This window comes from Onychostruthus taczanowskii, unplaced genomic scaffold (genome assembly GCF_017590055.1).
Source record: "Onychostruthus taczanowskii isolate IOZ18803 unplaced genomic scaffold, ASM1759005v1 scaffold5, whole genome shotgun sequence".
Taxonomy (NCBI): Eukaryota; Metazoa; Chordata; class Aves; order Passeriformes; family Passeridae; genus Onychostruthus; species Onychostruthus taczanowskii.
In genome coordinates, this window is record NW_024502568.1 from 14,280,303 (window position 1) to 14,301,839 (window position 21,537).

At 45.7% G+C, this 21,537-nt stretch overlaps 1 protein-coding gene across 1 annotated transcript; it reads left to right on the top strand.

Moving 5' to 3' along the window:
- Positions 1–2,675: 2,675 nt before the first annotated feature.
- Positions 2,676–19,000, top strand: BAG3 (BAG cochaperone 3). Its single transcript, XM_041415263.1, has 4 exons — positions 2,676–2,884; positions 13,759–14,100; positions 15,750–16,130; positions 17,691–19,000. Exons 1-4 carry the CDS (start codon positions 2,714–2,716, stop codon positions 18,462–18,464), a joined length of 1,668 nt encoding a protein of 555 aa, XP_041271197.1. The 5' UTR covers positions 2,676–2,713; the 3' UTR covers positions 18,465–19,000.
- Positions 19,001–21,537: the final 2,537 nt, after the last annotated feature.

The window sequence follows — 21,537 nt, forward strand, 5'->3', positions numbered from 1 at the left end:
TCTGCTTGATTAGTGCAGTGAATAACAATTTTATTACAGCAGTGCTGTGCTGTACAGCCTGAGCCAGAGCTGCTGTGCAGCTGGGAGGGAGCTCTCTGCAGCCCATGTTCAAGTCAAACAGACATGGAAGACCCTGTAGAGTAAATCAGCTCTGGGTAACTACAATTAGTGTCTAGTTGTCGTGGAGCACCCTGGAGCAAATGTTTAGTTTGGTACTCCTGGGTGTGTGAAGCACTGTGCAGATAGGAACCTGGACAAGTCAGAAGTGCTGTGTTTGCACTTACATGAAGAACACAAAAAGTAGAAAATGCTACTTGAGTGTTTTCCCTTCTGAACTAGAGCATATAGACCTTGAGCCTGGAGTGTCATCTGAGATTAGCCAGACACTACAGAGACTCACTTATCTTAATAAAAGATTTTCCTGAAGCCAGGATTTTTGCTTGGCAGTGTTCCTTACACGAACATTTTCATAAATCATTCTGATCTGAAGGATGGCTAATGACAATATGAACTAGAAGCCACATTGCCTCAGGGTCACAGCCATGGCCCAGCAACACCCCAGCAGCAGAGAGCAAACAGGGAGTCCCTGTACAGATATCCTGTGTAACCTGCCTCGCTGGCAGTGCTTTCACCTGCACAGGAAACCAGGCTAAATCCTACCTGTCAGGAAAGACAATTTCATTAACAGAAAAAGCATGATGTCTTGCCAACTAAATTCAATCACTAAAAGGCTTCTTTCTCCCTGTCAGCTCAGACTGTTCTCTTTCCAGCTGGATGCTTGTCGACCCTGCAGCAGCTCAAATGAATCTTGAATCACTAACCCATGATAACGTCTGTGAAATGCAGCCCCCTCTGTTTCTTAGCAGGGTATGCTCCCACAAAAATGTCTAACTTAAGTTAGATATCCCTTTGAAATTTCCTTTAATTAATTTTTCACCTACTTGCTGACCTTATTCATTAGCTCTGCTCAATATATGGTTGGCTGCCAGCTGCAGCAAAGCCCCCCCCCCCCCCCCCCCCCCGCATTCTTCGTGCCTTTGTTTACTTTCCCTCAGCTAGAAATCCCATTTGTACCACTTCCTCAACCTACAAAAGTAATTTTCCTGCAGGACCTTTTTAACATCTGTGTCCCCTGCATCTGAATCAGCTGCTTTTGTTGATTTGGAAGAGACTCTGGCATATGCTACAGGGAGCATATGGTGTAAATGTGCCTTTCTGTTGCAAAAGTGAGAGTGAAATTCCTCTGCAGATTGGAAGCAGAATAAATCGCTGATATTACTCCTTTTGAGGCTACTGCTGACATTGGTTGAGGTTTTATGCCAGAGAGCATGAGAGGCAGCAGAGGTAGGAAACATAGCCAGGGACAGGCACCTGTTCAAAGTTCAGGACTTTGAGATGAACAAAGTTTGGGATTTGTTGCTTAGAAAACAGGTGAGTCAGAAAAGGTGATGGCAATACAGACATCTGCAAATAAGTGCTCTGGGAAAAAAAAATATCCATTTATAATACTTAAGAGTCAAAGGCACACAACAGTGGGGACAGAAAAATGGGTCTGTGATGGAGCAGCGTGGTTCTGACAGCAAGGAACACCCAGGATGGGAGAGCTGCAGGAGTGAAGGAGCAAGAGTCAGCAATTATTTGGTTTGCCAGTGTGATAAACAAAACCTCCTGTCAAAAGATGAATGACGATCAGTAGGGGAAGCAGTATCAGGAGATCTTTGATCCTGCCTCGAGCAGGAGGAGATCCCGGCTGTGCTCAGGGGTGCGAAGAGGCAGGGGTCTTTTTGAAATAAGAGGTACTTCAGCAATAAGCCTCTAGCTCCAAGGGATTCATACTTGGAATTCCTCTAAGCAAACAGCTTTGCAGAAGGTAACTTCTGCGTTTGAGGGACGCTGTGCACTCGCTCCTCTCCTTGGAGTAGCTATCGGCAGGCATCTGTGGCTGCTCCTGTGACTGTCAGATGACTGCAAGTGGTGCAGCCGTGAAGCACAGCTACCTCCAACCAAACCCACCGAGTGCATGACGGGCTGATAGAGCACCCATGAGAAAGCCACTGTTTTAAACCTCACGGACACACTCTCTGCCTTCAGGTGTATTTCTAAGTGAAACTGAGAATTGAGACACGCATTTGCAAAGTGCTGAGAAAGTTCAAGCCGGTTGAATCCGACGAACAACGCCTGTCCACACCCTCACTTGAGAAGCATTATTTTTATTGTTTATCTGCCATAGCCTCGAATTATCAGTCACGGGGCAGGGCGTTTTGGGGAGGAGCTTTGATCTTTCGCTCAGGGCACGGGGCACTAGGTCGGAGCTGCCTTGCGAGAGCGCCGGAGCGCCGCGGGCTGCGCCGGGGACCGGCCGGAGCAGGAGGGCGGCCCCGGCTGGAGCACTCACCCCGCGGTGCCCGTGGCGAGCAGCCCTGCCCTCGCTGCACACACAGCCGTCCCGGGGCCGCCTGTGGCTCCCGGGCGTTCCCCGCCAGCCCTCCCCGGTACCCCGGGGGTCTCGCCGAGCCGCGCTGGACACAGCCAGAAGTTTCCAGCCGGCGACTCCTCCACCGTCCCCCGCCCTCCTCCTCCGCGTCCCGCCCCTCGTCCCTCCCCCGCCGCCGCCTCCCGCGCCGCCGTTTCCAGACAGTTCCAGCCCCGCGCCCCCGCCCCCCGGCCCGCGGCGGATAAAGCGGCCGGCGCGGCCCCCGGGCACTGCCCCGCCATGAGCGCCGCCGCGCAGACCCCGCCGCCGCCGCAGATGGAGGGCAGCGCCGAGCCGCTGCCCCCCGGCTGGGAGATCAAGATCGACCCGCAGACCGGCTGGCCCTTCTTCGTGGATCACAACAGCCGCACCACGACCTGGAGCGACCCGCGCCTGCGGGCAGCGCCGCAGGTAGGGAGGGCGCGGTGCCCGGGCCCGGTGTCCCGGCGGGGCGAGGGGGGTCGGGGGCCGCGCTCCCCCCGCGCGTGGCGATGCAGTGAGGGCAGGAGCTGCCTTTTGTCTCTGACGCACTGCAGTCCCTTTTTTGTGCATTCAATCATTTGATACCTCGGCCCTGTAATGTTTATTTAAAGTTGGTTAAGTCCGCCCGGCTTGCCAGGGCAGAAGCGAACCTGATTTATTTTTCAGCTGTGAACTGCCCGAGCGCTGGATGCCTTATAGAAAGGAGAGATCCGGCTCGGAGTCCAACTTCTTTTTTCTTTCCCCGTTTTCTTTTCCCTGGTCCCAAACTCTGCCGGCAGCTGCCGCTCCGGTTTGGTTGCGAAGCACGCTCGGGGAAAAGCCGCATCTCAGTCCAAATATGTCCATGGAAGGAGCGGCGCGGAGGGGAGAGCGGCCGGGGCCCTGCGGAATGACCCTTTCGGGTCGGGCGCTCCGGCTTTTGGGGAATACAGCCCATTCCTTGGGGGAGTGCAGCCCTCTGACCCAACAGCGCGGCGGCTGTGGGCAGAAAGTGCCGGAAACTTGAACCGAGTGGAATTTGCCTGGTGGGAAAGCGATTCCCCGGGGTCTCGGCGCGCTTCTCTGTGCGGAGCACGGAGCTCCGCGGGGCTGGAGCGGAGCCCGAGGGGCGGCGGCTGCTGCGGGGCGGCCCCGGGGAGCCCCGGGGCACAGCAGGGTCGGGCTGCGGGAGCCCTGGTGAGCTGGGGGACGGAGCCGGGCGACAGCGGGGTCGGCAGCCCTGGTGACCCGGGGCACAGCAGGGTCCGGGTCCGCGCAGCAGCGGGGAAGGGGCCGCGGGATGCGGCTGCACCGGATCTCTGTTGAAAGTTTCTCTCCCCTTCCGTACAACGTGAGGAGCGGCGCGCTCAAGAAGTGTTAATTATTTTATGAAGTTACCGTTTCTTAAAATAGTAATTGCCCGGTTTGAGAGCGCAGACCGCGACTGAAAGCTCGGTGTGAGAGCAGCTGGCCTTGGAAGGGAAGGGACGTACTTCTCTATCGCAGATTAACCCCCTTTGCAGCTCTCGAAGTGCTAGTTCGTTTGGTCTATAAATAAATTCTAGTAATAATGCTCAGAGGTCTCAGAAAGAATGTAATTTGAAAATAAGACTATTGAGACTAGCATAGGAAAAAGTGTTTTCTCTCCTTTTTGGAGGCACCTGCTAACACTTGCTGTTATGGTAGTAAAAATAAAAATAGTGTGGTTTTTATAACCATAGAATATTTGAGAAGAAAAGTGTGCTGTTTACTGAAAGGGCTTTGTTCCAGGAATACCACTTGAGACTAACCCATTTAACAGAACAGTCAGATTCAAGCTGCTTTCAATAATTGTGTGAAGAGAGTTGGAAGCTGTCTGATGGATCAGCCCTCTGCTTGAGCGGGTGCCTGAAACAAAACAAATTTTCACCCCTATTTCGTGTGAAATCTGTGGTGATGAGAGGTGCCTCCGTGCCTCTTCTGCCAATTGCAAGGGCAGTCACAGGTACAAAAAGCCGTATCTGCTTTTCAGCAGCTTTTGTGCGACACACTCTTTTCCAAACAGGAAAATCTGTCACTCCTGGCTGTAAGCAGGAACGTGTGCTTTGGGTTTGTTCACTGGGAGACAGAGAAATGCCTCCAGAGATGAGCTGTTGTTTTTTGGGAGTTCCTAGCTAAAAAAAGTCCTCCAGTTTATGGTGGTAGAAGTTGTGTGTAACTGCTCTTGCACAGCCATTTATCAGAGCCTCGAGTTAAATGTGATTTCTGGAATCCATGGACAGCTGCTGAAATCATCAGTTTGTTGAGTACCAGTGTATTTCACAAGGACAGGTACTAGTTAGCAAAAGAATCTTAGAGTCAGGCCCAAGGAAAATGTGTTTTCCTAAATATTCTCTTAGCTGGACAATGCCAAGGAAGGCAAATTACCCACTAACACTGAATTTCAAATCCAGCGAGTATTTTTGAAGACACCAGACTTCTGTTAATACCTAAACAGGGCATAACCGCAGATGAAAGCAAAAAACCAGATGTGATAGGGAGAGCTTTCTGATTTCCTTCATTCTCAGCCTAGCTCAAATGAGAACTTGGGGCTTTTAGAAGAGATCTGAGAATCACAAAAGCTGACTGCATGTGTCAGACTTCGTGCACCTTTTCAAGGATGATTATACAAAGATCAAACTTGTGCTGACTCCATCACTGCCTTGCCTTCACTGAAATCTGACAGTGAAATTAGCAATTTTTTTTACCACCTTTGAGGTGATCTTGTACTCTATCCACCAATATTCTGTCTGTGAATGTTTGCTCTCTTTTTGAAGAGAGTAAGCAATGAAATGAGGTACTACACTCTAAGTGGACAATGACTGGAGCACAGATCTAGGGCTGGCTGAGCTTTTCTAGCTAGGTAAAAACACAGCTAGACAAACAAAGTCCTGTTGTTCCCAAGTGCTTGGTCTTGGTCTTCTCACTTACCCTAGCCTTAACATCAGTGTAGCCACGCTGACTGCAGTGATCTGTGCCAGATACGTAATCGGGTAAAAGTTGAAGTGGCTCTTCTGAAATTTTAACCCATGACAAAAGCATTTTAAAGCAACAAAACCAGACCTTGTTTTTGCATTTAACTCTGTATTTTAGGTGCATTTGTGAATTCAGGCTCTCTGTTATTTCCTCATTCAGTCTGGCCTTGTTTGTTTTTTACTGACATGAAGGATGGGTGTTCTTCTGCATGTTTGTTTCTGTTACATGTAAGAAATCACTGCAGCATAAGAATGGATTGGGGAGCCCTTAATGACAAACAGGGAAAAATCTCATGTTGTTTCAATGAGAAATAAGGAATGACTTAGCAAGTGACAGAAAAATATTTATTAATGAAGCTTCTTGGTAGATTGATTTTCTTTCAAGGATCTGATTAGTTAACAATTAGACAGTTAAGGAGTAAGGTACAATTAATACTGTGAAGATCTATATACATCCAGTAAAAAAATGTGTTTACTAGTGATGCCACTCTTCCTTTTTTTTTTTTTTGATAGAATTACTCATTTCCTATGCTTATTTGTTGTAGTTATTTTCTGTGCTAACTTAGGGTGTCACAGCTCTGCATACTTCCTGCAGGATTGTCTTATGACATTAAATTGTTAACTTGGTGTTCCCCAAAGTGTGGATAAAAATAGATTGCACTTAAAGAAGAAAACAAAGAAGGTTTGTATAGGTATTTATCGATACCCCTCCTATGTGTCATTTCCACATGCAGTAAACCCCCTGGGAAGTAATCCAGCTAAAAATAAACCAAAGGAATTGACTGTGCTGAGCTTCACTAACGGATATTGGAGTGATCAATAGCTCAGCGGTGCCTTGGGTTTGAGATAAAAGCTACAGCAGCAGCCAGGCACGAGTCAGGGAGCAGCCATAAAAGTGATCTATGGTAAGTGTTGGCTGCAGCAATGACTGCACAAAGGCCTAAACAAAGGAAGAAGAAGCCATCTCGCCCTGCTGCTGATGCTTCACTGGGGAACAACTGACTACAGCTAAGTTTCCAGCCTCTCCCTTCATGGCTGTTGCATCTCTTTTCTCTCTGCTTCCCCAAATAAGTCTGAAGTCACTCTGAATTTGCATCTCTTTAGCAGTGGGCTTATTTTTGAGCACTGACTTCTTGTGGTCAAGTTGACTGAAAAATCCTTGGTAGACCAAATTAGAAATTGCATTGAGAGGTCAGAACAGCCTCTCTGAAGCTGTACCTCTCACAATCGTTCTTCTCAGGGGAAGGGAATGTGAGCTCAGCTTAGTAACATTTAAGGTCTCTTCCACCTGCAGTGTTTTTACATTCCTAATGCTGATGTGCATTCTGTCAAGGCTAATAAGTTAGTTCCTGGATTAAAAAGGTACTGCACAGAAAAGGCTTAATAGGTAGGAGTGGTAAAATTATCAGTAGGGGATTTTTGGAGGGTTGTGTCCTGGCTTTGCCCAGATTCCCTGCAGCTGCTTGGTGTAGTTATTTAAAGCCCCCCCTGACAGAACATGGTGAGCAGGGAGTTAACTTGTGGACATATCAATTAACCTGAAAACAAGGGGTGGGGCTAATCGGAAATAAGAGACAGGAACACGAGGAAATGATACTGGAGGTAATGCAAGAGGAAAAGCAGAGAAGGTGTTGCAGGGTTCTGTGCAACTCCTGGCTCTGTGTGCCGCTTATCTAAAGGACAAAGGAAGAATACTTGTGCCAGGTGGCACCATTCTTACCTAGGAACTGTATTTTTAACACTTGTATGCACAGGCAGAACTTTTCCATGACTACGTGGCAAAAATAGAATTGTTCCCACTTGAACCATGATAAGGCAGGTAACAATCCATTGCACACTTTGGGGAGCGCAGACTGTCACTCTGTAGGTAAGCTGTGGTCTTTCCTCATGCCAAGGTAAACGTAAATTAGAAGAAACAGCTTGTTCACACAGGTCACATTACTTAATTACAGGCAAAAAGAAAAATTCTGTATCTTAAATATGTTGCAGAAGGTGTTGGTTTTATTATTTTTACTTTTCCTTTTTGGTTTTACAGACAGGAAAATCAGGCATGGGATGGGGAAGAGACTTGTCAGACATTTACTCAGTAGGCCAGGTAGCACAAAAGTGTGGTTTTTTTATGGCTGATGGCAAAGCCTTATAATTAATAAGAGAGGTGCAATGTAGCAAGTGCTTTTATAGTGTTGAAAATTGTTCTTTAAGGAAGTGAAGACAGAAAACTGCTGTGTACAAAATGAAATTTTAGATGAAAATTTGAAGCCTCACTGTTAACTGAATCCACAACCTACTCTTCAACCATTATCTGCTTATTCTCCTTTTTTTTTTTTTTTGTTTTTGGTGAGGCATTGTTTTGCTAATTTTTGAGGCTTGTGCTTTCTGATGTATTTCAGATTCCTGGGTCATAACTAATAGGAAAGCAACAGTTTGACCACCTGCTTCTTAGGTAATGAGGCAGTGAACAGAAATAACTGAATTAAGTGTCATTCTCGTCCCCCATGGCAAGGATATTTGTTAGCACACTGAAGGGCTTTTCTCTAACTCCATCCACTGAAGCTGGCAGGGTGGGTGGTGATCCCAGCTCTCTAAGAGCACTCTGCTGCTCGGAGCAGTCATTGTTTCTTTCTCAGACATGTTCAGTTTGGCCCATGGGGTGATTTCAGTGCCAGCTTCCACTCATGGGCACACAGGGCAGGTGTTGTCATGTCTGCACCAAGGCATTTTAGCTGAAGAAAGAATCCTCCTAGTGATTAAAGCAGGACAGGTTTTGTTCCTGGAACAAGATTGATCTGCAAGATAGCCAACATATTTGCTCCAATAAGGCTCTCTGTTCTGAAAAGCTTAGGATTAGTTTTCTCCTTCAGTTTTTAATGGTGTTTATTTATTTCTAATGGCATCAGTTAGGGCAAATGTTCATGTAATGCTTGTATAATACAACTTGATAATTACAAGAGAGAACAAAAGGCCTGTTTGCCTACACATGTGTATGTTGGGAAATAAAACTCAGCATTCAGCAAGTAGAACATCAAAAGCAGCTTGGCCTGTAATTGGGTTACATGATGCGACTGACACGAAGTCCTACTGAGACAGCTCATGCAGCTGAGCTTATTCATGGTTTCCTTCAGTCATTAGCTAATGATATCTTGTTCAAATGCCTATGTGCTCAGCCTATATATTTAAGCACAAATTGTGAGTAAAAGGGTGAGAATGCAAATGTCTGCAGCAGCTGAGGCAGGGCTGTCAGAAGTTTGGAGTCAGCACTGAGAGTAAATCACTGGGTACCTTGGAACCCGTGTAGTTCTCTGGGAAGTGTTAGTAAAACCCAGCTCATGCTGATGTTGTGCTATTTATATGTTCAAACACACAGCAAACACGAGGAACTTCTCAGAAATACTTGGGATGTGTTGATTTCTATTGGTAGCAAAGGTAGTGTAGTACTTTCATAGTTCATGCAGCGGAGAAGGAGAGAAGGTCTGGCCAGATGTAAAGTGGATGTGGAATGTAACTCCAATGGTTAAAATTCTGCCTTTCTATGACAAAAAATTGTTTTCTTTAATAAATAGAATAGTTACTTCATTCTTATTTTGAATAATGGGTACCACTGGCTTTTTTGATTATTCATGACAGTTTCAGGTTTGAGCGAGTGTGTGAACAGAACTTGGTTGTGATATCACTCACTTTGGTTATATTGCTGTATTTGATTGTGAAAGAACAGAATCATGCTATTCCCTTCTTCCTGAATATACAGGATTTGGGCTTCAAATTATGAAAGTTGTGTTCTCAAGGAAGATTTTGTCAAGTACTGGTATTTTCTCAGTCATTTGAGCAACCATAATTGTGTGGTACTCTATAGCAGCAGCTCACAAGTTCAGAACACACTGGAGTCATGGTCCATCTGTTTGCATACAGAGAAGTTGTTTAATCTCTTGGCAGTGTCGGTAAATTTTGTTTTCCCCTTGCTAGATAATATTTACAAAGCAGGTACAATTTAAATACTTGCACTGCTGCTCTGCAAGAGCTGCAGGGGTGCTACATGTGTGAATAACATGTGCTTTAGAGACTGAATTGACTGTACTGCAAAATACAGGTTTAGAAAAATGCAAGAGTGCAGTGGCAGCAAAGAAGGTTTTTAGACTTTATTCTGTAGATCATTTCAGTATTGAAGGAATGACAAATGTATTATGTAAGGAGTCTCAAAAGGGAGATTTTGAATTTGACACAACTATTCAAGCAATTTAACATGAATACAGAATATTTTGACAAATTAAATTCGAACAGTAGAGCTGTCTTGGAAAACTCCAGTGGCAATTTGCTGGCATCAGCAGTGACTGAATTGGTAGGTTTCTGTGTTTGGGTCTGGAATGGCACTTGAGCAGACTTGGGGCACACTAGGAGTTATCCATCATGCACTCCAAATAGTACAGCTGTACTGGGAACCCTGGTGCAAGGCTGCTCTTGCTGTCACTTTTTTATTCCAGTGGCTCATGGCTTAAAGTCACTTACAAATGGGAGCAAGTTGGAGGATTTTAGTGTCAGTCCTGACAGTGCCCTTCCCACGGGAAGCCAGCAGTAGGATGTGGGGGTATGAAGTGTTTTTTCCAGTTGCACAACTCGTGCTGGCTGCACCTTTATTTATCCTGGTGATGGCCTCACAACAGAAACGTTTGTCCCGAGAGCTGTGAGCGCTGTCCCTGCTCCTGAGCAGATCTTCAGGCACAGCTCCACTGTCCCTCCTGCAGCCTCCTGGGCCAAACCTCTCATTTGCCTGGATGTGATGGCTTACCTCAGCACCTCCTCAAGTGCTGGCTCAGGTTTGAGTTCCTGCGGTTCAGGCTGCCTGAAATGTCAACTAAAACTGTTGTGAACATTTCTGAGCTGCTCAAGGCAGTTTTTGCATTTTTTTGCTCCCTCCTTTTCAGGGATTCTCTCTCTTCAAGGTAAATTGAGTGGTCACAACTGGGATTGCTGATGGTCAGTCCTGGTACTTACTGAAAATTACTTGATACTCTGCTGCTTGTAGCTACTCTCAATTTTAAGGAACTTCTTGTTTCCTTAGATGAGGGCAGGAGAAATTTGCTTCAATTTGTTTTAATGCAGAAACCTGAGTTGGGTTCCTGTTTTTTTAATACTTAAACCAGGAAGGATGATGGACTAAGACTTGTCATTCATTTGTTGGTCATTCTCTTTGTGCACATTTGAATTTAATGTGAGCTCTGGACTTTTTCCAGGTAACAGGTTTGTTAATGTAACAAGAACTGTATGTGATAGAAGGCAAATAAAACCCAAAAAAATGGCTACTTTTTGTTGTGCTGGCTGTTCTGTGGAATTAAAGCATTTGGAGGGAATCTGTGAATTTCTTTAATGTAGTGTGAAGATGAGTTTTCCATAGCGTGATTCCATTCCTCCCCACTGGCACAGTGTCCCCAGGCACACCTGAGCTTTTCCTGAAGTCTTCCAGAACCCGTTTGCCCAGGCTGGAAACTCAGGCTCTCCTGCACGGAGCAGAGCTGCTTTGGCCAGAAATTTGGAGACAGGGACATTGGGAACTGCACTCGCTTGCTGCTGTGTGAGATTCTCCCTAAACACAGACCAGAACCCCGGGCCTCCTCAGTGGGGTCATTCCCCAGAGATGGGAGTTTCAAAATACCTGGATTGTCCCCGTTTGTGATTGTAGCACATGGGAAGAAAAGAAACAGGGAAGAAAGAATGTTAAGGATGTGGTGATACAAACTGGCTAATGTAGGCAACTGTTTGCAGAGTTAAGTACTAGTTAAGTGTTGAAGGGGACAGTGTAGATCAGGATGTGATGAGAGCGCCTTTCCTAAACCTGATCTGTGCCTCGGAGCCACTGATGGTGGGAAAAACAAGGACGCTGCATTTGTTCTCTTACCAAGCAAGGGCTGTTCCAGTGTGACTGCACAGTTGAGGCCTCTGTGGTTAAACCTGACTACAGGGGAAAAAAGCCTGCAACAAAGGACCAGTTTGAAATATTAACTTTCCAAAGGTGCAGCACAGGTTGTCTGAAGCTGTAAGAATACATGAGAAATCATGGGAGTATAGCCTATTAAAAAAAATAGGGAACAACAAAACAAAAACACCTTCAGTATTGACAGAAGCTTTACTTAATTTCTAAACTGGATGCTTTGAAAAAGCAGTCCAACCTGACTTTTTGCTTTGGTTTTGGGCTGCCTCTTTTGTATTTCCTAGCAGGGCTTAAGTTGCAGTGGCAGATTTCTCAGATTGCTGAGAAAGTTCAAAACAAGGGCAGCCCCACGAGTCTGAGCACAAAGGCAAGGGAGGGGAAGCCCATGGCTGAGCTCTTTGGGGGTGTTCATGGAGGGTGTGGGGAGTGGGACACTGCCCATGTGGAATGATTTATCATTGTGGGGCACTCCAGAAAACTGGAGGCCTTATCCCCAAATGGAGCCATCAAAGACAATGCAGACCCCAAAACAGCTGCTCCCTTTGGGCAGTTCTGTACCCCCAGGTGGGGCAGAGCAGCTTTGGCTGAGCACCTTCTCATGCCAGAGCACCTGTAGGTGCTGCAGGCCCACCCAGCTCCTAAACCCTTCCCGCAGAGCGGCTGGAAGTGAGGGAATCTCCTTTTTATAGCGGAGGGAGCGGTGGCTGTAGGTGGGGTGTCCGCTCGGGTTACCGCGGCGGGGACACTGGAGCAGCTGGCGCTCGCAGAATGCCCGGAGTCAGCGCACACCAAGGTGCTGCTTCCCGCTGGGATTCATCGGCTCCCCTCCCAGCCCAGGCTCTGACACACGCTTGGCTGCAGCACGGCCTCGCATTGTTGTCAGCTGAGCACACCTCAGATTTATTTTTTTTTTATTTTCCGGCAAATGCAGTTTGCTGACGTAAGGGCATGTCCCCGTGGATCCCGGCCGAGCTGCGGGGCCAGGGCTGTGCTGGTGGAAGGTGAAGGAGGGAGTGCGTGTTGGTGTGTGTGGAGTTCTGAAAGCCCCTGAGAGCCTGTGTGGAGCAGAGGAATGTGGTTTCCTGGTAGGGAGAATTTAAAATGACTCATCCGTGGATCCCGGTGCAGACGTTGGCATGAGATCATCCTCGTTCTGCAGCTGGGAAAGCCAACTTCACATTGCTTCTCTCTGCGAACTTTCTAGGCCTGGCTCTCCTCTGTGCCTCTTCTAGAATTCTTCCTTTGTGGAGGATTTTTTTTTTTTTTTTTTTTTTAATGAGTAAAAGGAAATGGAACAGTGAGGCTCAGACTTTGAACTTGTTCCTTTCAATGTTTGTCTTCATTAGTTTACACAAATAACAGCCTCAATTCTCTGCAGTTTTATTGCTAAGAAGAAATCACTTTTTAAGATGATACTATCATATCGTAAGAGCACTGATAATCTGGTTGGTAAAATAGTGAATTCCTGATGAATTAGTTTGTCAGTCTGTACAGGAGCAACATGAAATATCTTTGCAGCTTAAACACCCCTTTAAAAATAGGGTTTCCAACACTTGCACCATATGTCCCCTTATTAAATTCTCCTCTTACTGAATAATGACATTACCCTCTGAATGACAGAGGTGCTTGTTACATGATCTGACTTAGAGATACATCTGGAACTTGGCCCTCGCGGGGTCTCAAAATAGAATGACCGATGCAGGAAGAACTTACTAGAGGACTTGGGAGGGCTCTTAGCACAAACCACTTCCACCCTTGCCAGAGCTTTGACATTGTCCAGTGAGTGTACTCAGAAAACATGGGGATTTTTAAATCTTGCTTTTCAGTGTTTTCCTCTTTGTTAAGCGATCCTGTCTTCCCCTTCCCTCTCCCTCAATAGTTACTGAACCAGATCCTCCTTAGCTGGGATTGAACACATTTGCAGTGTGCAGTGTCAGTATCTCTTCAAATAGCCAGTAGGAAGAACATTACCAACAAAATCTGTGCTTCTGTTGGGATTACTCTTCTTTGCAAGTGTCTTTTCAGATGTAGCAGAGATGTGTTCTGAGAGGTACTGAGGAGATGTTTTTTGTCCCATTGGTACTTTTTTGAATTGGATGAGCTCTCTCTGAAAAGGCTGGGCTGCTGGCTAAGTGCTAGTGATGATAAATAAGAGATCCCGGTGGAATTAGGCAGGTATTTCAAAGAACAAGCGAATGCTTATGAGAACCCCCACGCATAAGCAGGATTTTTATCTTCCTCCCCTTGCCTGCAGTGTTGTCACCTGCTGTTGGCTGCCCTGCGCAGGCCTGAGAGGCCCCGAGCTCCTCACACACATCTGATGCTGCTTTTAGGGCAGACCTTTAGGGCAGCTTTCTCTAACCCTATTTATTGAGCTACCAACAAGCTCTCTGTGCTGTTTTCCCTTGCAGGAAGGCCAGGCCTCAGCAAACGGCCCATCTCGAGACAGCCCCAAGCAGCCGGCGGCCCGAGAAGGACATGTGGGCTACCCCAAGCTGCGGGCGGGCTACATCCCCATCCCCGTCATCCACGAGGGCATCGACGGCCGGCAGCAGCACCCCTGCTTCTCCTCCCCGCAGCCAGGGCTGCAGAGGTACAAGACAGAGGCCGTGCCAGCCCCGGGGCAGGCTCAGGCACCCCTCAGGGGGAGCTATGGTGGCCCTGAGTCGCCGGCGAGGGGGCCGGTGGAGGCCGATAAACAATGTGGACAGACACCGGCAGCTGCGGCGGCGCCGGCCACGCACGGACCCGAGGTGAGCGTCAGCGCCGCTGGGCTCTGCTTGCAGTGGTCTTTGCAGCATTTATGGCCTGAATGTCACACACGGGGAGCTTAGAAAGCCCAGCTCGCCACAGGATTGTGTTTTTCCCAACGCTCGCAGGGTACTGAAAGTGCACAGTCATGGCAGCATGAATATGGATGGGTTTTTTCTGGCGTCACCCGCTTCTGTTCTGGAATGGTTCTGCAGAGATAAATGCAGAGCTGAGCAGGCCCTGTGGCAGGGGAGGGTTTTTTTAGGGTTTGTACAGGTTCTGCTACAAGTGGAGAATGCAGACAAGCCTCTTGTGTTCTGCGCTGTGACTCAAACTGGGTGAACAAAGTGGGAGAGACAAGTGTCCAGTCAGCTAACAACCCAGGCCACTTCAGAAGATCTTTGCTTCCTAATTGCAAATTTCAGTTGTATGAAATGGATTTGCATATATACAGATTTTGAAGTGAGTTGTAAAGTATTTTTGTCCTTCAGTGGCATGTGAAAAAAATTTCAGATTATGGACTTCTTTGAAAAAAATGTCACCCTGCTTGTTTTATGTTTCAGAAGGTGGGATTTTTGGCCTGCTCTCTGTAGAGAATTAGCAAAGTGGTATTCTTGTAATATATGGAAATATAAGCCTCATTTTTATTCAAAGTAAGATGAGCAGGAAATTCAGCCTTCACCAAGCTGAAAACATATCAGGTCTGTAATTCAACAGTGGTGGCATCTTCTCTGAAACCCATTTGGAGTTTGAAGAATGTAATTAAAATCCTGTTGGCAGGTTTCTCAGCTGTCTTGACTAACCACTGCCTGTCTAAGACAACAAGCTCATCTTTTCCTTCCCCCAGCTGTGTACAGCTTTGCAGTGGCTTTTGGAATGTGTCTTCTGTGCCATTTAATGGAGATAGCCAGGGAGGGAGAGCCTCAGAACTTGCTGTTACACGCTCAGGCAGTGCAGTGTGGGTGCCAAGTGACCAGAGCTGTGTTGGGGACCAACACTGATGGGTGCTGTAATGCAAGCCATCTTTTATTTGTCCAAGGTTCCTGCTCTTCCATGAGCAGCTGAGCAGTTGATCAGCACCAGAAGAGGGGTTTTGTTCCCTTTCTCTCCTGAATGCCTTCTCTCTCCTCTCACAGCTCCAGTCTGGCCTTTCACAGGAGAAGGGGCAAAGGGGAATTAGCCGTATCTGCATCACCAAATTAATGATGTGCTCTAAAAAACCCCAACAAAACATACAACATCTGTTTGTGTGGCCAGGATCAGAAGTCAGTGCTGTGTGCTCTTAGGGGTTTGGATTTGTCTCCAGCACGTAATTTGTTTGCTTAGCTTTAGTTTACCTCAAATTTAACAGGTTTAGACAGGAACAGCCATGCAAAAGCAGCAAACATTCTGACTGAGCATCCACTCCCTGCTCATTTCAGGGCTGGGAATGCTGTAGCTCAGGTTCCTGCTTGTTATAATGATGCTCTCACAACTTATGTGGTTTGTCTAGTGAGGCTCTTGGCCAAAAAAACAGGGAAATGGAGTCCTTGCATGCCGGAAACACGAGTTCAGTTTCTATGATGATTGCCCCTTTTTCTCTTTAGAAATGAAAAGTATTGTGAACACACAATGGTTAAGATTTAATAACGGATTTTTGTTTTCATGGCAGCCTCAACCTCCTGGAGCATCTGACCCTCCAACAGTTTCCCCTCAGACCTCTGGCAGACCCAACGCGGGGAGCCACTCGCTGCCTCGCGGTTACATCCCAATCCCCGTGATCCATGAAAATATGCCACGCCAGCCAGCACAAGCCTACCACCAGGCACAGAAGACCCACTACCCTGCCCAGCAGAGCGAGTTCCAAGCCCACCAGCCGGTGTTCCACAAGATCCAGCCGGAGGAGCGGGAGCCCAAGGCGGCGCGAGCGCAGTCTCCGTTCCGAGTGGCTCAGAGAGGCTCCTCCAGTCGGGAGAGTTCCCCGGCCAGAGTGAGCACCCAGGTGCAGCCCCCAGCTCCCATCCGAGTGCAGACAGTAGTAGACAGACCCCAGGTATGTAGAATGGGGAAGTGATTCACCTGCCAGGGACCTGAGCGTGGCTAGAGCTGTAAAATGCGCTTGTACTAACGCATACATGAAAGCACCTAAAGCAGTCTCCACTGCTAGATTTAAACAGGCTGGGAGATCCTGAGATAAGCAGCAAGTTGCCTTTCCACCTGTCAGGACTGTGGTGGATCACTGAAATATGATTTAACACATGATTTAATCTTCTCTTGTCAGAGTATAATTTGGTGTAATTACACTGAGGTCACTGATGTTGCATTATGTTTATGAGACGAAAACCAGGTCTGTGGGATTTGTGACATCTATGTAAATATACTTCACTGATGTCTCAGAACCATTTAGGGGATAGCATCAGATGCACAAAGTAATTTTTGCTATGAAGAAAGAGGATAAGCAAAATCCAGAGCTTTTATTCTTGTGACTTGAAGCATGTTCTTGGAACCTGCTGCTCATTGAACATTTTTTAGATGTTAGAATTCTTACTAAAACTACAATTAAAAGGCCACTGGGAGTTAGACAACTGTGAGTGTGTGGAAAGGGGTACATACAGAAACAGGCCTTGATTTCCTCTCTGGAGATTTTTCACATTAAAAATGACAGGAACAGAATTTGGTTCATAGTTTTGAAAACCCAGGCTAGGACTAAACAAGGAAGACTCAAGATTTAATGGCATATTCTAGGTGAGTGCTAATTTATTTTTGTGGGTGATAGTTTTCACTCCCTAATCAAATTTTATGTTTAACAGGTAAAGCAGTAACAGACTTGTAGTGTAGGCCATTTACATACTTTGTTTGAATGAAATACAGATATTTTACTATTTAAATCCATGAGAGCTGGATTTAGTATCTTTCAAAATCCTTGTTTATGTGCCCAAGTAACTAAAGGGGGTGTCAGGGGGAGGAAAATGCAGATCTCTCAAATTTCAGTTTTCTGCTAAATCTCAATTTCAGGAGATTTCTGATTTGATGATTTAAAAGTGGAGTAATCCCATAGATAGTCTCTAATCGCTACAGTGTAATAAGATTGACACAGTAACCTCTGCATGTAAATGGGTTAAAGATTAAAACTAAGCACTAACCAAAAAAGGAATGTCCTGAAAACAGGAATAGGATGAGAATAGCCCAAAGTGTGATTAAAACTCAGCGAAGTAGTTGGCTTTTCAAGAAAGATGACCCCTTAATTAGTGAAATGGGATGAAATCTTTCTTCAGCAAGAAATCTCACTGATTTAAGCTAAGTGAAGGCTTTGCTCAAAGGTCCTGTCTTTTAAACCTGTCTGTGGGGCTGATTTTATTGAGCATGGGCAGGATTTGGTAGGTTGAAATTTAATGTTTGAGAGAGTTGATCGGTGACTATAATAACTGTTCAGCACAGTGCTATTTTTCAGTTTAAAACAGTAAAATTCAGCAACTGCCAGGGAAGATTAAACATCTTGTGTATGTGAAATTGCACTGCTAGGAGTACAGAAAATTAGATGTTAGATTACTTATTCTTTAGAGGGAAATAAAGGAGCATTGTGTCTCAACACAAACCTTGCCTTGCTCACCAGGTTTCTCAGCAACAAGTCCCAGCTCAGGAGCCACCAAGACCAGCCCCTCCTCCTGAAGTCAAGCCTGACAACAAGGCAGCCCCACCGCCCGAAATGGAGGCACCCTCCACATATATCCCAATCCAGGTCACCCACCAAGAGCCAGATCCTAAACCACAGCCCCAGAAGCCTCCAGCCATGGCAGAGAAAGCTGATAAAAAGGCTCCTTCCCCTGCTAAGGCTGCTCCCCCCCAGGAAAGGCCTCCTCCTGAAGAAGCGGCGCCGCCAAAGACGATGGAAACAGGAGAACCTCAAAAGCATCCTGGTGTTTTGAAAGTGGAAGCAATTCTGGAGAAAGTACAAATGCTGGAGCAGGCAGTCAACTCCTTTGAAGGCAAGAAAACTGACAAAAAGTACTTGATGATTGAAGAGTATTTGACCAAAGAGTTGCTAGCCCTAGACTCAGTGGACCCTGAGGGTCGTGCGGATGTGCGCCAGGCCAGGAGAGATGGTGTAAGGAAGGTCCAGACCATTTTGGAAAAACTTGAACAGAAAGCAGAAGATGTCCCAGAACCTGTTCAAGTTGATGGACTTCAGCCAAATTTGCCAGAGCCTAAGCCACCACAGGAAATCATGGAGATTGAACCTGTGGAAGTCAAGAGCAAGGGAGATACCAGTAATAAAAATGCTCAAGAGGAAACCAAAATGGAAAGACATCAGCCTGAAACCAAGGAAGAAGTGTTTACCAATCTCGCCACCACGACAAACACATCCAATAACCCAACTGAACCATAGCCACGTGCTGAAATCAAAACCTCTCAGACTTTATAACTTAAAGTGTGTTTAAGTGAATTTTAAGTTGCATGCATTTCCGGAGCTCTTTTCAACTGGTTTTAATCAACATAGCAGCTTGGGACACAGTAAACACTTTGTGGGGAAAGGAGGGAGCTAGAAAGAAAGTGATGCATTTATCTTTTATTCTTACACTATGTAAAAGACATGTTTCAAAAATAAACCCTGTACATTAATTGCTTTTAGATAAGCTGAATGGAAAAAAAAAATGACTTCAGGGTTAATATTGATGCGTGTTGTTTAAGGTGTATTCTTTTGCAGGTGATTTTTGTAAAATCAGTGGCCTGCATTGTCAGAATACCAGTCCTCCTACAAGTATAGCCACTCTTAACAGTAATGTTTTTACTTTTAATGTTCACAGTTGGGCACTTTAAGTAATGATGGATAGCAAGTGTGCAAGAAACTGTAGGGATATTTATATGTGTGCAGGACTTCAATGCTATATTTTAAGAGGGAAATAAAATAATATGGAAGCCTAATTTAGTCTTGTGATTTTATAAGCTGGAACTGTAAAGGCAGTAATTGATTTTAAATACACTACTCTGAACACAGACTTGTTAGTGCAGCATTATAGTTGAAGTCTGACAGCTGTTTTCTCATCAAGGCAAAAACATGCCTTTCTCTATTCGTGTCCTCCCTTCTGATGTTGTTGCTGTGTCACATCTATGGACTGAGAAAGGAATTTGGCTGAGCATTTCTGCCCCCTTGCCCTGGAAGTCACCGTTTAATAGAAATGTTTATAACCTTGAGATCTGTGGTTGTCTTACAGAAATTTCCAGATCTTAACTTCTCCTGCAAAGTCACTATTGTTTTATTAACAGTTATGAAATTTTGTATGCAGAAGTACACTTTTTTTGTATTTAGAAATACATTTTGTATTCAGAGTGTCAGTAGGATTCCTCTCACTTTGTGAACAGTTTTAAGCAATGCTTTGTAAAAGGAGATTAACAATTTGCACTTAAGGAAGAGACATAAACCATTTTTCTGCTACACCCATGTAAAATGAAAGTCAGTGCAGGAGTGCAGGGGAGGAAGGGGTCCTAACTGAAATCCAGAAGTTAATACTTGACTTGTGAATTTTACAAATGCAAATTTTCTTTCACCTGATAGCATGTTTGCAGCATAGAACCCCAAATTTATGAATGCCAAAACAAATCTGCTCAAGGCAATTGATCCCTCACTGAGCTACACTTAGAATCATGAGAGTGCATTTGAAATAAGGTTTAAGCCCATTGAAAATCTCTTCTTTTTAAGAGGCAGGTTGAGAATGGTCCTTGAGAACTGTCACTCTTTATTTTAAAGTAACAATACGGCATGTAAATTATACTGCAATCTGTGTAGCATTTGGGCTGTGAACTGTCTGCTTAGTTGTAGGTGGAAGGTTGATGCTTCTTTTTGTTTCATTTTCATAGTCAACAGCACGGTGTGAGAATACACAATGTCTTGTAACCTTTTGGCTGCTCCAGCTTTGGGAGCAGCATTTGAGGCATTCTAGAAGAAGAGGTGTGAAAGTTCAGCTGCCTGCATAATTCCTGCATGAACTCACTTCAGTGGCACATTGCTCATGCAGGGTTACATTTCAGCTGAGGACACAAATCTGACATCATGTAACAAAAATACTTAAATTGAGGAAAATCAGCTGTGGATTTTTAGAACTGAGCTCTCTAAGCAAAGTCTGTGGGAGGTATAAGGCCCTATCTTTTAATGGTTTCTCCTAGTAGACCACTAAAATAATCCAGATCAAAACCACCTCATTAACTGAGGCGGCACAGTGGAAATTAGGATTATATCTTAAAGATGTAGTATTTACAGGGAGCTAAACAGGTGCTAGATTTCTAATACATGTCATCTGCTGTTAATGGGGCCTGATTCATGTTGCATTATTCAGTGTTGGTCAGAGTAGGTGGAGTCAAACTGAATTTCAGCTGATGGGGTTCTTTAAGCAGCAAAGCTGGAGGTAGAGCTGCGCTCTGCCAAGCGCTGCTTTAGAAGTTGATTCTTAAAGTCGGTGCTACTACTGCAGAGTTAGGTACAACTCAAAACAAAGTGAGGTTTCATGATGTGGCCTAATAAGGGAAAGTACATTTGGCTGCCCTGGAGCTGCCTAGCTGGAGACTGGTGCTCTGAGTCATAGGCTCTCTTTGTTTCCTCTGTTGCTCAAGACTAAACTGCGCCCAGTCCAGTTTATATGTCTGGACACATCAGCATAGCTACAAATCCTGCATATGGGCTGGGAGGAGGGAGTGGCCAAGGAGGAAGCAGCTGAAGATTCCCACCCATTCCCTGTGAGCTCCTGACCTACTCTGTGCAGAGCCTGTTTGCTGCCTTGACTCGGTACCAAAGATGTGTGGAGCTGGCAGGGGAGGAAGGGACTCCTCCTCCTCTTGCCTTTCTGCAGGATGGTGGTACCTGCTGTGTGCTTTGACCCTGGCTGACAGCTGGAAACTTGGCTTTGAAACTCAGGTAGAAAGCACTTAGGAGGTTAAAGCCATAAGAATTATGTTACATTAATTCTCAAATACAGCTGTGCACGACAAACAGCAGCTGTGCTGTTGAATGCAAGGTTTTTCAAATAAACAGTGCATTTGCAGCAGTCATTTCAAAAAATTGAACAAATGTCAAGCAATGCAATTTATTTAAAAGCAAACAATCCCCTGTCAGTGAAAGGCACTGATTCAGCTCATTTCAAAGTAGCAGGGAGGGATATGAAAAGCCTGTACATGGAACCACAGTAAAAGCTTAGGCTATTTTCTGATTGCACTATCTTGTCCAGCTAGTGCTATTTTAAATGCCAGTAGTGGCCTGTTCTCTATATTTAAACCCTCACAGCAGCAAGGCATTGTGTTTCCTGTAAATATAGCACTTTGACTATTTATTTACAGACTGCCAAACCATGCCATGCTCTGAGGAAGGGGCAGCAGTTACATTGCCCCCAGGAGCAGGGTGAGACAGGAGTTGGTGTCTAATTCCTCTCCAGAGGGAGGGACAAACCCTTTATCTGGGATCTGTTTTGCTT

Bases quoted from the DNA above. Each gene is read 5' to 3' on its own strand.
- BAG3 (XM_041415263.1), top strand. From the start codon at position 2,714: ATGAGCGCCGCCGCGCAGACCCCGCCGCCGCCGCAGATGGAGGGCAGC. The intron at 2,885-13,758 runs GTAGGGAGGGCG...TTTCCCTTGCAG, and splicing joins GCCTGCGGGCAGCGCCGCAG to GAAGGCCAGGCCTCAGCAAA. The intron at 14,101-15,749 runs GTGAGCGTCAGC...TTTTCATGGCAG, and splicing joins CGGCCACGCACGGACCCGAG to CCTCAACCTCCTGGAGCATC.